Source organism: Gracilinanus agilis, chromosome 3 (assembly GCF_016433145.1).
Source record: "Gracilinanus agilis isolate LMUSP501 chromosome 3, AgileGrace, whole genome shotgun sequence".
Lineage (NCBI taxonomy): Eukaryota > Metazoa > Chordata > Mammalia > Didelphimorphia > Didelphidae > Gracilinanus > Gracilinanus agilis.
In genome coordinates, this window is record NC_058132.1 from 206,943,229 (window position 1) to 206,959,843 (window position 16,615).

The following is a 16,615-nucleotide window of genomic DNA, read 5'->3' on the forward strand; positions in this document are numbered from 1 at the left end:
ACCCACAAGCAATCAATGTTTTTCCAATTGTTTAGATCTAGTTTTAATTGTTTGGAAAGTGTTTCATAGTTGTGTTCATATAATTGCTGTGTTTGTTTTGGTAGATAGATTCCTCAGTATTTTATATTGTCTAGGGTGATTTTGAATGGTATTTCTCTTTAAGCTAAAGTTGTGGATTATTTCCACTAGGTTTTTAGTTGATTCTCTAGAATTTTTTAAGTAGACCATTATATCATCTGCAAAGAGTGATAGCTTGGTCTCCTCACTGCCTATTTTAATACCTTCAATTTCTTTTTCTTCTCTAATTGCAATTGCTAGTGTTTCTAGTACAATGTTAAATAATAGAGGTGATAATGGACATCCTTGTTTCACTCCTGATCTTATTGGGAATGCTTCTAATTTGTCTCCACTGCATATGATGCTTGTTGTTGGTTTAAGATATATACTGTTTATTAGTTTTAGGAAAGGCCCTTCTATCCCTATATTTTCTAGTGTTTTCAGTAGGAATGTATTTTGTCAAAGGCTTTTTCAGCATCTATTGAGATAATATGTAATTTTTGTTCGTTACCTTGTTGATATGGCCAATTATGTGGATGGTTTTCCTAATATTGAACCATCCTTGTATTCCTGGTATGAATCCCATCTAATCATAATAAATAACCCTTGTGATCACTTGCTAGAGGCTTTTTTGCTAGTATTCTATTTAAGATTTTTTCATCTATGTTCATTTAGGTGATTGGTCTGTAGTTTTCTTTCTCTGTTTTTGATCTGCCTGGCTTTGGGATCAGTACCATATTAGTGTCATAAAAGGAATTTAGTAGAACTCCTTCTTTTGCTTATTATGTCAAATAATTTGTATAGTATTAGAATTAGTTGTTCTTTGAATGTTTGATAGAGTTCATTTGTGAATCCATCTGGTCCTAGGGATTTTTTTTAGGGAGTTATTTGATGCTTTGTTCAATTTATTTTTCTGATATGGGATTATTTAAGTATTCTATTTCTTCTGCTGTTAATCTAGGCAATTTGTATTTTTGTAAATATTCATCCATATCACCTAGATTTCTATATTTATTGCCATATAATTGGGCAAAGTAGATTTTAATGATTCCTTAATTTCCTCTTCATTAGAGGTGACATCTCCTTTTTCATCTTTGATACTGTTAATTTGATTTTCTTCTTTCCTTTTTTTATTAGATTGAGCAGTACTTTGTCAATTTCATTTGTTTTTTCAAAGTACCAGCTTCTGGTATTATTTATTAATTCAATAGTTCTTTTATTTTCAATTTTATTAATTTCTCCTTTAGTTTTTATAACCTCTAATTTAGTTTTCATATGGGGATTTTTAATTTGTTTGCTTTCTATTTTTTATTTGCATGCCCAATTCATTGGCCTCTGCCCTCCCTAATCTGTTAATATATGCACAAATATAAATTTCCCCCTAAGTACTGCTTTGGCTGTATCCCACAGATTTTGGTAGGATGTCTCATCATTGTCGTTCTCTTCAATGAAATTATTAATTGTTTCTATGAGTTGTTCTTTAATTAACTGATTTTGGAGAATCATATTATTCAATTTCCAATTAGTTTTTGATTTGCCTTTCCATATGCCCTTACTAATTATTATTTTTATTGCATTATGATCTGAAAAAGTTGCATATATTATTTCTGCTTTTTTGCATTTGTTTGCCATATTTCTATGTCCTAGTGCATAGTCAATCTTTGAGAATGTACCATGTGCTGCTGAAAAGAAATTTTATTCCTTTTTGTTCCTATTTATTTTTCCCTACATGTCTATTAACTTTAATTTTTCTAATATTTCATTCACCTCTCTTATCTCTTTCTTATTCAGTTTTTGGTTTGATTTATCTGATAGGGGAAGGTTCTACTATCTATTTATTCTTTGAGCTCTGCCAGTTTCTCCTTTAAAAATTTAGATGCTATATCATTTGGTGCATACATTTTAAGTACTGATATTTCCTCATTGTCTATACTGTCTTTTATGAGGATGTAATTACCTTCCCTATCTCTTTTGATCAGATCTATTTTTACTTTGGCTTTATCAGTTATCAAGATTGCAACTCCTGCCTTCTTTTTCTCAGTTGAAACCCAATAGATTTTGCTCCATCCTTTCACCTTAACACTGTGTGTGTCTATCTGCCTCATGGGTGTTTCTTGTAGACAAGGCTTTTGGTTTCTAATCCACTCTGCTATTTGCTTCCGTTTTAAGGGAGAGTTCATCCCATTCACTTTCAGAGTTATGATTGTCATCTGTGTATTCCCCAACATTTTGAAGTCCTCTGCTAATTCTGCCTTTTCTTCTTTTGCTATTTCCTTTTAAACCAGTTAAATCAGTCCCCCAAATTCCCACACTTTCCCCTGGCAGTATATAGTCAGTTTTGATGGGTAGGTGATCCTTGATTATAGACCCAGTTCTCTTGCCTTTCTGAATATCATATTGCAAGCTTTGCAGTCTTATAGTGGGGAGCCTGGCAGATCCTGTGTAATCCTGATTGGTGTTCCTTGATATCTGAATTGTCTCTTTCTGGCTTCTTATAATATTTTCTTTTTAACTAGGAAGCTTTTGACTTTCATTACTTATATTCCTTGGGGTTGTCTTTTGAGGATTTAGTGTAGAAGGTGTTCTATGGGCTATATCAATATCTATTTTGCCCTCTTGTTCAAGGATATCAGGGCAGTTTTCTTGGATAATTTCTTGTATTATGATATCTAGATTTCTATTTGTCTCTGATTTTTCCAGATGACCAATAATTCTCTAGTTGTCTCTTCTAGACCTGTTTTCTTGATTGGTCATCTTCTCATTGAGATATTTCATTTTTCCTTCTATTTTGGCAGTCTTTTGACTTTGCTTTATTAATTCTTGCTGTCTTGTGAGATCATTGGCTTCTACTTGACCAATTTTAGCCTCTAAAGACTGGTTTTTGGCTATAATATTTTGGTTTTCCTTTTCTGCCTGGTCTCTCTGGCTCTTCATGGCTTCATGGTAATTTCTAGTCTTCAATTTGCTTATCATTTCATTTTTTTCTGAACCTCAGTTTCTAATTGTAAAATTTTGTGTTTTAAACTGTTATTTTCTTTTTGAACTATTTCCCACTTTTCTTGCCATATCTCTTCCACCTTTCTCATCACCTCAGATTGAAACTCTTCAAGAGCTTGTGACCAATTTTCATTTTGGGGGGAGGGTTTGGATGTGTTTACATATTTGTCCTCCTCTGCTCTCTGTTCTGTGGTCTAGATTTTTTTCTATGTAAAAATTATCTAGAGTTAGTGGATTTTTCTTGCTTCTTTTGTTGGTTGTTTTTTCTTGAGCCTTGCTAGCCATTACTCTGCTGTTTCTTGCTTCCCTCAGAAGTCTGGGTGAAAAGGGTAAGCTATCTGTATGGAGCTACAAAGTGTTTTTTGCCTGAGGCTACTTTTTGAGTCTGCATACAGTTTCTGCTGTATGCCACTCCAGCCCCACTCCCTTCTCCATGCCCAAGGTGTGCACTCGTCAGCCTTTTGGGGTTTCAGGTCTAGCTGCTCTCAGGGGTGCTCTTGATCTGCTGCCAAGAACTTAGAGGTTGTTCCCCACTGCTTTAATTCTAGGGTGCTGGCTATGAATCCTGCCCAAAAGGAGGTGGGTGGGGGAGGGTTTGATCTGCTCGAAGTTTGGTGAGAGCTAATTTACCCCCTTATAGTTTGGAAATGCCTAAATCCCAGGTACCTTTGATGCTGCACCCTATTGTGGAGTCCCTTCGCTCATCTGAACTTGGCCTTTTTGTTCTTTTGAGGTATCGTACAAGTCAGTGGTGGGGAGGGTAAAAGTGCTGTAACTAATCTGTAGCCATCTTAATCTGGAACTATGGTCAACTCACTTTGAATCACAGTGTTTAGAGCTGAAAGAGCTTCACTACTCTGAGATTTTCCTTCCGCATCTGAAATGAATGTGTGGAGGAGGGAGAATGAGGGGGTATTCACAGACTTCTATAGTCTCTGGAAAGTCAAATGTTAATTCTAAGAATCTAAAAATAAAGAGACCATTGAGGGTGGAAGGGAAGAAGGTATAGAGATTAACTGGAAGATATAATACAACAACCAAGTCAAGGGAACTCTTCAAGGATATGAGTGGGGATTCCTGCACTTGGGTGTGCTAGGATTAGATCAGTAATTCCCAAAGTTTGTGCTACCGCCCCCTGGTGGGTGCTGCAGCAATCTAGGGGGGTGGTGATGGCCACAGGTGCATTTATCTTTCCTATTAATTGCTATTAAAAAATTTAAAAAATTACTTTCCAGGGGGCTGGAAAGGGAGCGGCAAACCAAAAAAGTCTGGGAACCACTGTACTAGATGATTGTTAAAAGTCCCTTCCAAACCTAAGGTTCTATCAGACTATGAACCAGAAGCTCTGGCCAAAAGAAGGAAGTCATTCTCGTTGTGCTAATGCAACAGCACTTCATAGATAGATAGATAGATAGATAGATAGATAGATAGATAGATAGATAGATAGATAGATTCATTAAGGACTTACAATATGCCAAGCACTATGCTAAGAATATAGATACAATTATAAGCAAGTAAGATAGTCCCTAACTTTAAGGATCCTACAACTTAATGGAGAAAGAAAATATATAAACATGCTGAAAAGGGAAGGGAGTGCCCACTGACAGCATAGTATGGACAAGAGTATAGTTCAGAGTTGGAGGAAATTAGAGCTGGAGTGCAGAAAGAGTTAAATTGAGTCAAAATTTATTACATGCCTATTCTATGCAGGGCATTTGTTAAATTTCAGTTAATGAAGTTCAGATAAAGCATAGTCTTTGCCCTTCCTGAACTTAGAAATTACTATCTCTTACAGAAATGACTATAATGCCCAGTAATACACAATAAATATATTAGAGAGTTAGAAAACAAAGTACAATGTGATTTTTGATAGAGAAGGCTGACATTGACTAGGAAATGATAGAAAGCTTCATGGAGAAGGTGTCATTTAAGTTAGTCATTAAAGGATGAGTAGAAACTCAGGATTAAATTCTGACTAATTTTGCTAACTGAGCCAGCCATATTTTGACTTTTTTTTCAAGTCTTATTGGTAGTCAAGTTGAGCAGACCATTAATAAAAGAGAGATGTTTGCTCCGGGGAGAAAGGATTATGTAAAACAGACACAGACAGATGTAGCAGCTTTGAGAGGCATCAAGTGAGAGAGGGAGAGCCCCACATCAGATGAAGAGGGAACCAAAGATGCAAAGGGGCAAGGTAATGAGATGGAGAGGAATGAGTTGAAGTTGATGGATGGGAAAAGACAGCAGAGAAGCTTGAGGAAGCTAGCTGGCTGGCTCAGTAGAGAAGACCAAAGAATTTTATACAGAGCCCTGACAGTAGAATTTAATTCACTCCAACAAGCATTTGCCTGATGACATCTTAACTATCATTAAAACCCAGATTAAATGTTACCTTCTCCATGAAGCCTTTCCTGTTCTCCCCATCAATATTGAACTTCCCCCTTGTATCATCCAAAGACTTTTTTTAGAACACCTATCATGTATTATCGTGTATTCAAGTTACTTGTTTGCCATCTTATTCCTATAATAGACAGTAAGAAGCAGCATAGGGGGAGCAGACAAAGATCTGCTTCTGCAGTTAATTTTTTTTTCAAGTCTTATTGGTATTCTTGATTAGCTTATTTGGAAAAGCTTGATTTCAAATCCTGTCTCTAACTCATTCTGACTATGTTACTCTGGACACGTCACTTCATTTCTCAGTGTCCAGACAACTCTGATAGTAAATTGCAGGGAAGGTACAGGTCTATACAGGTAGAGGAAGTTCTTCACCAAGACTTCCCTTTCTAGTGAAACCATAGATCGTCCCTCTAACACTGTCTCTGAAAAGAGGGCTTCTGTAAACACATCTGCTCTGTCTAATTTCACTTTGTATCTTTCTTCCCCAGTGCCCAGAACAACCATCTATGCATCGTGAGCATATTAAAGAATCATAGATTTAGAGCTGGAAAGGACCTTGAAAGTCATTAAGTTTGACCTCCTCATTTTACAGATAAAGATCAGAGAAGCAAATGACCTGCCCAGGGTGACACAGCTAATAGATGTCTGTGGCAGCATTGTGTTTACTACATGTTATTTGAGTGATGTCAAAATAAATAAGGTGCCTTCCCTGACCCATGGATCTTATAGTCCAGAAAGGGAATGATTGTCCCAATACAAATTTGGAGATGAGCAGTGCTAAGCACTTTAAGAGATTTGAAGAGGAAGAGGGCACTTCTAGCAGGGGCTCATGGTGTCTTGATTTCTTTGACCTCTTAGCTGAGATCAGAGTTTCTTCTCGGGCAAGATTCAGGTACTAATAGCTTCTCAGAGGCAAAGCTATGAAGGATACTTATTAGCTCTCACTGTCACAGCATTCTTCCTAAGAGAGAGTGTAGATAGATAAGAAGGAGGTTGAATCCTCCCTGTTATCTTTGCCCAGACGGTGGCAAAGTCAGGTTAGAGATCAACTTTCTTTTGTTGTTTTTATCTAAACTTGAAGATGGTCTAAGGATGGTTAAACCTGAGTCCTTTTATTGAGTAAAATTATGAGTCAGCTGAAGTTTATATAAAGATCCCTTTGTCTTTCCTAGTTTATCAAATTTATCAATATATTCTTTACAGATTACCGTCTAACAAACCTAGAGGGTGGGTGCTATTGTTATCCTTGTTTTATAGTTGAGGAAACTGAGGTAGACAGAAGTTAAGTAATCTGCCCAGAAACACATATCTAGTAGACAACTGAAGCTGGATTTGAACTAAGGTCTTCCTGACTTCAGATTCTGTACTCTATCCATTTTAAGTGAAATTATTTACCCAATGTCACACAGGTAGTAAGTAAAAGGACTAGAATTCTGATATTCTTTGATTTCCAATCCATATCTCTTAATGCAATGCCACATTGCCTTAGTTTCTTTTGTTTTTTTGGGGGGGTTACCTTTATTTTTCCCCCTATAAGATTTAGTTCAAATTTGGCTTCAATATTGTTGAAGATCTTCTTATAGTGTGCCAATCTTTTCTATCCTTTTTTACATGACCTTTCTGTACATGTTTAAATATGAGGTAATCAAAGAGTTCCTGATACAGCCACATGTATCACCATGCTTTGAAGTTTTATTACCAAAATTTCATTTTTAGAAACTTCTATCCTGTTGAGTCATATCATTTAGTTTCTCATGTTTATAATTTTTCTGAACCTTTAAAATTTTACATTCCTAATGTTTATGATACATTTCTGACATAGCCCAGTATTCTCCTTGACTAGCACAAACTCTAAGATGACATGGTTACTTCATCTCAAGATTGTCATCATTACTACTTTTTGTTCACCAATGTTATTCTTCCCCCATTTGCCTTTATTCTCTAGGACATGAAATTGTTATTAAGAAAAGTTTGAAATTGATCACTTATTCAGCTTATAGCAGAAAGAGGTATCCATAATGCCTAAGTACTGGAACTCATTCAATATCTTGCATCTGTACCAGATTAGTTTCAGGGAATAATCATCCATTACTCTAAGTTGCAGATCTAAAGTATATTTTCACAATGATAGCACTTATGTTTTTCCTTTTTATTCTCACTCTAATGCACTATATTTTCATCCCAAAGTTAATATATTTCTATGAAAATGTCTACTTTGTTGATATTGTTGCCCAATCTTCAAATCTCCTTATTTTTGAAAAAGCTTTTTCAGTTTTTAAAAATTATATACTTAGTAACCACCATCAATAAAAATTATAAATAAATAAATCCATAAAATATTTTGTGCAAAACCACAAATTCCATATTGTTTATAATTTGTTTAAAATATATAAATTATATATTTATGCTAATATAAACATCCTCTGCTTTTGAGTTCCCTTTGGATTTGTTTTACATGGATACTTTTTTCTCTTGATTTTGTGGCTGCTTTTTAAAAAATGTAATCATATTGTATATTATTCTTATTCTTCTTTCTTCTCTTTTCACCTCTTTATATATTTCCCTTTTTTCTTTATATTTCCAGTATTTGTCATTTCTAATAAAATAGAACAATCCATTATATTAAAATATCACAATCTATTCAGCTATTTCTCCCAATCATTACATTTGTGTTATTTCAGTTATTGAGCATACATTTAAAGAGACAATTTTTATATTGAAATTTCAGGCATTGGTAGAGGAAGTATTTTGAGGAAAAGCTTAATAATATAATTGTAGGAAGTATACTGCAAAATACCTGGTCAGTTGGAAAATATGAATGATGCCTTACTGAAACAGTTTGCAAACATGAGTAGTGAAGTGGATAAATAAGCACAAACACACACAGGGGTTCTTTTGGAGGGAAAGGGATGAAGGAAGAAATAAAGGATGAAGATGTATAACTATCTTAAACAAATACAAAAGGGACTTGACAACGTGAGTGGCAACTGCCACTTAGACTAAATCAGCCAGGGATATCTTACTTCTATAGGGAAAGACACAACAGGAACAAAAAACACTTTTTAATAATGACTTTAAAAGGTAAAGGCAGTAGAGAGAGGTCACCCTAAGCTAGTTATCTAAGGACAAACTCAAGAAGTGGGAGTTGGGTCAGGATCTACACTATTTTAACCCAAATGACTCAACTAAACTGAGGTCTAAACTAAATTAAATCTGTAACTAGACTAAGAGAGGGCTGGAGAGGTAGGATTCTCACTACACTTGTCCACGGTACTCCAAGATATCACAGATGTCACAGGAAACCAGGATCAAGTTTTATCCACAGCCAGTTAATCCTCAAAAGCTCTAGGGGGTAAGGTAGATAAATCTGCTGTCCACCAACAGATATCTAAAACCTTTCTCTACCTAAGCCATGATAGTTGATTGAAGTATCTTCTTCTCAGTGATATTTCACTCTGTCAGCTCCTTGGATATTTGGCAAAGCTGGACCACACAGCCAAAACCTCTTTCCTTCAGCTTGGCCAAACCACACACTCTCTTCCAACCCTGGATTCATTCCATTATGGAATGTCCATGAAGTCCAAGATTTCTTCAAGCTATCATCTATACTCTTCCTCATAACAGTTTGGACAATTTTCCATTTGTACAACTAAGCATTTTGCCTATGTATAAGGCTCACTGTGTTGGATATTTACATTGCTTGCCCTGTGTTGATTTTCACACAAATACACATATACACATACATATACATGTATAGGTAATATCTTTATGGACATACTTTACCCATTTTTAAATGCAATCCAGTCATTTTAAACTTTTGAAAAACATGATCTGTGCCTAAATTTCCTCTGCATTTTCCTACTAATCCTTTCTTCCCCATCTACTATCCACCAACAAACACCACATAATACAGGGCTTTTCACACAGAAAGACTTAATCAGTGCAGTTGAATGACTGGTTGACTAAGCCTCAAATACCTAGAGTATTTACATAAATTTAGGTAGTTCTGAGCTAAGCTTTAATGAGTGTCGAAGAGAAATAGAAATCCTCCTTTGCCGACCTAGGTATCCCTTCCCCCCCACACCCCCAGAAATTCACAGGATGTTCTCATTTTCCTAGAACAAATAAAGAAAATAACACAGGAGGGTTAACTGAGTATAAAGGGAAAGGCTGGTGGATGCCTCCTTAGGTATTCTAGAGGCCAGAGAGGAATCAAATACCAAAGATGAAAGTGAAGCCTTTGTGCAGGCAGCTTTCACACTGTCAGTTTGGCTGGTTCTAAAGTTCATTAGCATGGAGCAGAGAGAAATCATCTGGTAGCCTAAGATGGGGCTTTAGGGATGAATTTGTTTTCTATCACTGATAGACATTCTGTTATTCCCTTATTTCCTCTTTCCTCTACTCTTTTTATCTCTTATTTTTTCTTCCTCTCTATGTGTCCCGACTACTCTATTTCTTCTCTTTTTATTTCTCTTTCCCACCTCTCTCCCTTATTTTCTTTTACTTTTGAATTTCCCTTTCTTGCATCTCTTTTTATTCCTCCATCCCTTTTTTCCTTCCTTTCCTCTCATTGTCATTTTCTTTTCCTCTCCCTACTCCCTCTCTTTCTTTCTTTTCCTCCTCATCCCCTCTCTCCTTTCATCCTCTGACTTTCCCTTCCCTTCCCACATCCTCAGCTCTCCTCAGCCCTGCTATTTGATGCTGTCTACACTGTTGTGACTGCAGTGCAAGAGCTGAACCGAAGTCAGGAGATTGGTGTGAAGCCCCTGTCTTGTGGCTCAGCACAGATCTGGCAGCATGGTACCAGCCTCATGAACTACCTGAGAATGGTGAGAAGGGACTGAAGGGTCTGGCTTATATATCTGGGTCTAGCCAAATAGGAGGGAAGGAGGGTACTCATTTCAAAGATAAGAGTGCCTTTTGAGCATATCCATATAGATAAATACAGTACCCTCTATCATAATGTGGTTCATTATTGAGGCAGTTGATGTACATTATAGGTCAATCTGCATCCCTCAATAAATAATAACCAAATAATAATAATAATGATAATAATAAGTGATAATAGCTAGTATTTATTAGCACTTTAATATTTGCAAAGCACTTTATGTATATTATCTTTTTTTAAAACACCTTACTTTCCATCTCAGAATCAATACTATGTATTGATTTCAAGACTGAAGAGCTATAAGGACTAGGAAATGGGATTTAAGTTACTTTCCCAGGGACACACAGCTAGGAAATATCTGAGGTCTAATTTGAATCCAGGACCTCCCGTATCTGGGCCTGGCTCTCAATCCTCTGAGCCACTTACCTGCCCCAATTATCTCTTTTAATGTATAAAATATAAGCCTGACCAAATTAGCCCGTAAAACAGTATTTGCCATATTCCCTCAATACCAGTGTTATAGTCCCTTCCTCCTATTTCACTCCTTGAATCTAATCACTCTGAAGAATTAGAATCAGAAAAAGAATGGCAGAGGCAATGTTAAGGGGCACTATCACCCAATTCAGCAGCATGAATTGTAGTCATTTAACCTTATCATTTCCCAACTAGAAGGCTCAGACTTCCATAGCATCTCATTGAATTACCCCTGGCCTTTCTAAGAATTCTCAAAGTTATAAATGATGACTAAGAATATCCATAGCCCCCAAAGGAAGAAAATTCCCAGTCAAAAGAAAATTGAAGAAATGAATATATATTATTCATTCATATTTATATATATGAGTATACAGCCTTATGTTAACATTTTAAATGTACCAAATCCTAGTTTCCTTCAGGGTTAGCCTGATTTTATATAGATTGTGATCCTGTGATTTTTTTTGTGGGGTTACTACAAGAGGGATAACTTTGTAAAGAAATGCCATAGAGGGAAGAAGAGATGTTTTAGAACCATGTTGGCGAACCTATGGCACACATGCCAGAGGGAGCTGCTCACTTCCCCCTCTCTACTGCACCTGAGGACATTTCTTACATGACCTGTCCCTTTTCCCAGAAGCCCAATGGGAGCACTTTCTTCCTCTTCTGTCTAGGGTAAGGGGGTGACTCACATGCAACGTGAGGGTTGCAGTTTGGGCACTTGACCTCTAAAAGGTTTGTCATCACTGTTCCTTTCATGGTCACCACAATATAAGATTTAAATTAATGTCCAATAATTCCAAGTATTATGTTTTATAAAGTTTATTAATAATCACTTGAAGTAGAAAGAAAATAAAACTAAGATAAATAGAAGTTCAAACCTAATTATCTAATAAAAAGTAAACCCACTTGTGTAGATTCTCCTGCCTGGTAAAAAGCCCACTTTCCCAGTATTATCAGGGGAGAAGAGAGAGCGAGGCAGGGCTACATAAAACTTATATCCTTCCTACATTAACACATAACATGAGAAGGAACATGGAATACTGGGAGAGAGAGTTTCTGGGGAGCAGATCCTAATTACATATATCTGAGCAATTGTTGAAGTTGCAAAAAGTAGTTATAGGAGAGCAAAGGGCAAAGGGTAGAATTCCATCCTCCCTTCAATTTGAAAATGGGCAGGGATAGGAATTGAAGTATAGGTTGAGAGGTTTGCCCCTTAAATCATTCACATTCCCCTCAAAGTGGATTAAAAAATAAATAGTATTGATTCACAGGAGCCATTTACAGTATCCCCAAACTCTTGAATGGAGTCAGGAGGATAGATATAGACAGCTTTTACCTCTCCAGTATTCATTAAATATTACACTTATTCAACATTTATTAAACACTTATGTGCTGGGCACTGGGGAAGACTCAAGGTTTAGAGAAGCTTTGTCCTTGCCTTTGCTACAAAGATAAATATATAAAATATCACATGATAAATTAATTGAGCTCAAAACAACATGCTATGGGGAATCTAAGGGGAGAGAGCAGGGAAGATTGTTACTTCCTGGAGAGATAAGGAAAGACTTCAAAAAGAAGGTAGCATTTAAGTTTGTCTTGGAAGAATGGGCAGGAATATAGTAGAGGAAAAGGAGAATGAGGCAGGAAATGGGGGAAAAGGAAGTTATTCTCTCTCCTACTGTGTGCTCTAGGTCAATGGAAACAGAGAGCCACTTTGGTGCTGTAACTCACTCTCTCTTGGACAGGTAGAATTGGAAGGTCTCACCGGCCACATCGAATTCAACAGCAAAGGTCAGAGGTCCAACTATGCCTTGAAAATACTGCAGTTCACAAGGAATGGCTTCCGGCAGGTAAGCTCAGTACCAAGATGCTTTAATGGACAAAACCTCCACCCTGTGCCCACTATCTTCCCACACCATTGGGACACATCTTGTTGGAACTATGGCCAACTCTCAACTTTCCATATAGGCAGTATGTATATCACATTAAATTTCAGACACTTATCTTCTCTCTTGCTCCTAGCCTGTCAGGCAGCAAGTTCAAACACAAAGATTGCAAAATCATTTTAAGAACAATATAGATAAAGTTATATCATGAAGAGAGAGCATCATCCCAAAAGTCAGAAGACCAAGGTTTCTATTTCCAGGTCTGACATTTAGCTAGCTTTGTGACTTTGGGTAAGTAACTTTCTGGACTTCATATCCTATCTAATATTTCTGGATTCTTAGAAGGTAGAATCTAAAATCATACATATAGATATATATGTGTGTACATATATGTACATATGTATGATTTTAGATTATACTTTCTACCTATATCTGTATATTCTCGTATACATATAGCTTATTAAGTCTAAACCCCTCATTTTACAGATGAGGAAACAGAGATGCAGAAAGGTTAAAGGATTTACCCAAGGGCACACAGTCAGTAAATGATAAATGGCAGGGCCATGATTTCAGCCAACGTCCTTTAATTCCAAATCCAGCTCTCTTTTCTCTTTATCATACCATGCTGCAGAAAACAAATCACATAATGAACATCAAATTCCAACATTATGCATAAGCTCTTTGACATCAAAGAGGGTTTTTCGTTTTAATTTTTCTTTGTATCCCCAATGTCAGATATAGTGCCCTGTATATAATAGGTGCCAAATAAATGTCACTTGAATTTAAGTGGGTTGTTTAGGTTGACAAATAAAAAGCAGACACTGGGCAATATGAGTCTTTGGTTCTTTTTTAAAAAACTTTTCTTCTGTCTGAGAACCAGTTTATTGGTTCTCAGGCAGAAAAGCAGTAAGGGCTAGGCAATAATAATACACACATAGAATAATGTGCCCCACAAGACAAGGAATAATGAATAGACATCCAACTTTGGAGCCATTAAGACATAGATTCAAGTCTTGGTTCTAAGGTATATTGGTTGTGTGACCCTGTGCACATAATTTCTAAGTATTTTAGGCAACTCTCTGAGACTATAAGACTACCTGCATCAACAGAGGGAATTTCCTTATCAAAGAGTTCTCCATATTAATATAAATGGCATGTCCATGCTCTATCCCTATTTGGATATCAGAGAAGGCAATAGAATTGACCAGAGCAGGAAGATTGCATTAGCAGACTTTTAAAACCCTTTCCAGTTCCAAGATTCCATGATTCTGTGATTCGTTATCTCATTTCTCTCTGTTTCTATGGATAACTAATAATTACCATAAGTAGTTCCGTTCCAGGGACTGAGATAACTGGCAAAATTTGAATAATTCAGTTTAATTTAACAAACTTTATCAAGTTTCTACTATCAGCAAAGTATAGCACTAGGCTCAAAGACAAAAATGAAAGTTCCTGTCCTCAAAAAGCTTACATTGTACAAGGGAAAGTGGGACCATGTCTTTATTGTTTAGTATATGAGCCACTTGGTTGAGCTTTAGCAGGGATGAGTTGGAAACAGCTTAAACTGGCTTGTCCAAATAGTTAAATTTTCAGTGTGAACATTTATACCACAGAAATTCTCAAATACTACAGATCAGGGCTTGATTTATTATTTTGTTTATTTTTAGAGTTGGCAAAATGATGGCAAAAATGTTAATAATTCAGGTTAAATTTAAAGTGTATCCTGCATACCCCCATAATAATATTTACCAGCACACTGCTGGCTACTCTTGTGGGATTCCCCTTGTGCTGATGATCAATTTTCCTTTATCTCCCTCCTGTCTTCTGTCTGACCCTCATGGTTCCAATGATGGTATTATCCAGTTCTTCCTTTATCTACTATTCCTTTCACTGACTTCCATTAATATAATATTACTCTTTTCATTGTTTGCTATTCTTCCCACAAGAAGGGAAGCACCAATATTTCTGCAACTGTCTGGTTGTAGACAAAACCTGGTCAAACTCATTATTTACCCTTACTTTAGTTCTATAGCTAACATGGAACATCCCTCTTTGAGGTAATCAGTCAGAAGTCCATCCTTCATCCAAGTCTACCAACAACTAAATAAGATGAAATGGGATACAACCAGGTGTGTGCTGGAGCCGATCTGAATTAACTCTCAAGAGCCAATTGTTAAAATCTCTGTGTGAGCATTATATCTCAAAAACTGGCAAACTACCAACCAGGGCTGGATTTATTATTTTGTTTATTGTCTAGACTTAAGAAAATGATGGAGAAAATATAAATAATGCAAATCAAAATTTAAAATGTGTCATGCATTTTCATAGGTCTGGATGTTAAACATTTACTCCCATTCCCTCAGTATAAGTCATAGAAAAGACAGGGGTTGCATATGAGCTAGAGCTTTTTATAGTTACAGAGTATTAAAAAATAGAGAGCCTGTTCCTGAGTTTCCTTTTTCCATGATCCCTTGAGAATTCACCTCCCATGCCACTGCTTCTCTGTGATGTTGATACTTTGGGTTTGATCTTGCTTAAGAGGACCTGTGTAGGCCGACTGCTGCTAGAAAGTCCACAGATTCTATTATATTGTACAAAATAGTGAGGATATATTCTTGAGAAAGCAGTATAATGTGTCATGGAAAAGACCTTGGGCCAAGAATTGAGAGTTCTTTTCCTTTAGTACTTGGATGAACCAGATCGTCTATCTGTGACTCAGTTTCCCCCCTGTAAAATGGGAGGATTGGCCTGGGTCATCTCTAAGATCTCTTCTAGCTTTCACATTCTATGGTTCTTTAATTTTGTTTGAGATAGGTTTGTATTCATCCCATCACCCTCTGACCAACTCTTCCTATGACCAGTGGCTCACATTTGTGAAGTGATGGGTCAAGGCTGAGAGTGGACTCTGATAATGGGCAGGATGAGACAAAACTGGTTCCTCTCAACACAGAACTCACACATGTAATCTTGTCTTCTCTATGCTGTGATCCAATGAGCATAGTTCAGCTTCAGTGCATCTGTAAGACAGTTAACTAGCCTTTACTGAGCCTCCCACAGAGTACAGTCTTATACTTTGAGCTTAGGCTAAAGAGAAAAGAACAGGCATGTTCCCTTCCTGCAGGGACCTTTTAGACTAGGATGGGAGAATGATAAAAATACAGCCAATAAACAAAGGAGTTAATTACAGTGAGGGCATTTTGTTCACTTTAAAGCTCTATATAAATAAGTATAAGGCAGATGGAAGTCATGAATAGATCTGGCCTCAGAGTCTGAAAAACCTGTACTCAAGTTCTGTTTTTGTTACACACAGGCTGAATGACCCTCAGCAAGTCCCTTAACCTCTCAGTGCCTAAAGCGTCTCTCTTTTTAAAAAAAATTTTTACATACGATACAATTTTTAATAATAGTTTTCTGCCATCTAGCAATCCATGTTCTCTCCTTCCCTCCTTTCTCTCCTCCCTCCACAAGACAGCAGGTATACTACCTGATATAGGTTGTACATGTGTTATCATGCAATACATATTTCCATGTTTGTCATGTTTTGAAAGAAGACACCTACTGTTTACACTAGAGAAAAATTCACGGCAGAAATAAAGTGAAGAATGGCATGCTTCCGTTCAGAGGCTGTCATTTCCTTCTAGAGCAGTGGATAGCCTTTTGTACCATAAGTCCCTTGGAGTTGCCCTGGATCTTGCATGGCTGAAAATAGTTGTCATTCTCAGTTGATCATCATACATGATTGCTATTACTGTGTACCAAGCCTTTTTCTTCAAGCTGGTAGCAATCTGCTTGGCTAGAAGAAGTTTCTGGACTAGGATTTCACTAAAGCAACCAAATAAAAATTCTAGTTCAACTGCTTGATCACATGGGTCAATGGAGAAATGATTGGGGATATGGACTCTAAATGATCACCCTA

The 16,615-nt window shown here is 36.7% G+C and overlaps 1 protein-coding gene across 1 annotated transcript in view; it reads left to right on the forward strand.

Annotated features, from left to right (window-relative positions):
- The window catches only part of GRIK4 (glutamate ionotropic receptor kainate type subunit 4), a 315,433-nt gene that overhangs the window by 102,255 nt on the left and 196,563 nt on the right, over window positions 1–16,615 (forward strand). Inside the window, exons 7-8 of the mRNA XM_044669645.1 lie at window positions 10,128–10,280; window positions 12,559–12,663. Coding sequence (XP_044525580.1) covers window positions 10,128–10,280; window positions 12,559–12,663 — 258 coding nt within the window. The remainder of the gene's footprint in view (window positions 1–10,127; window positions 10,281–12,558; window positions 12,664–16,615) is intronic.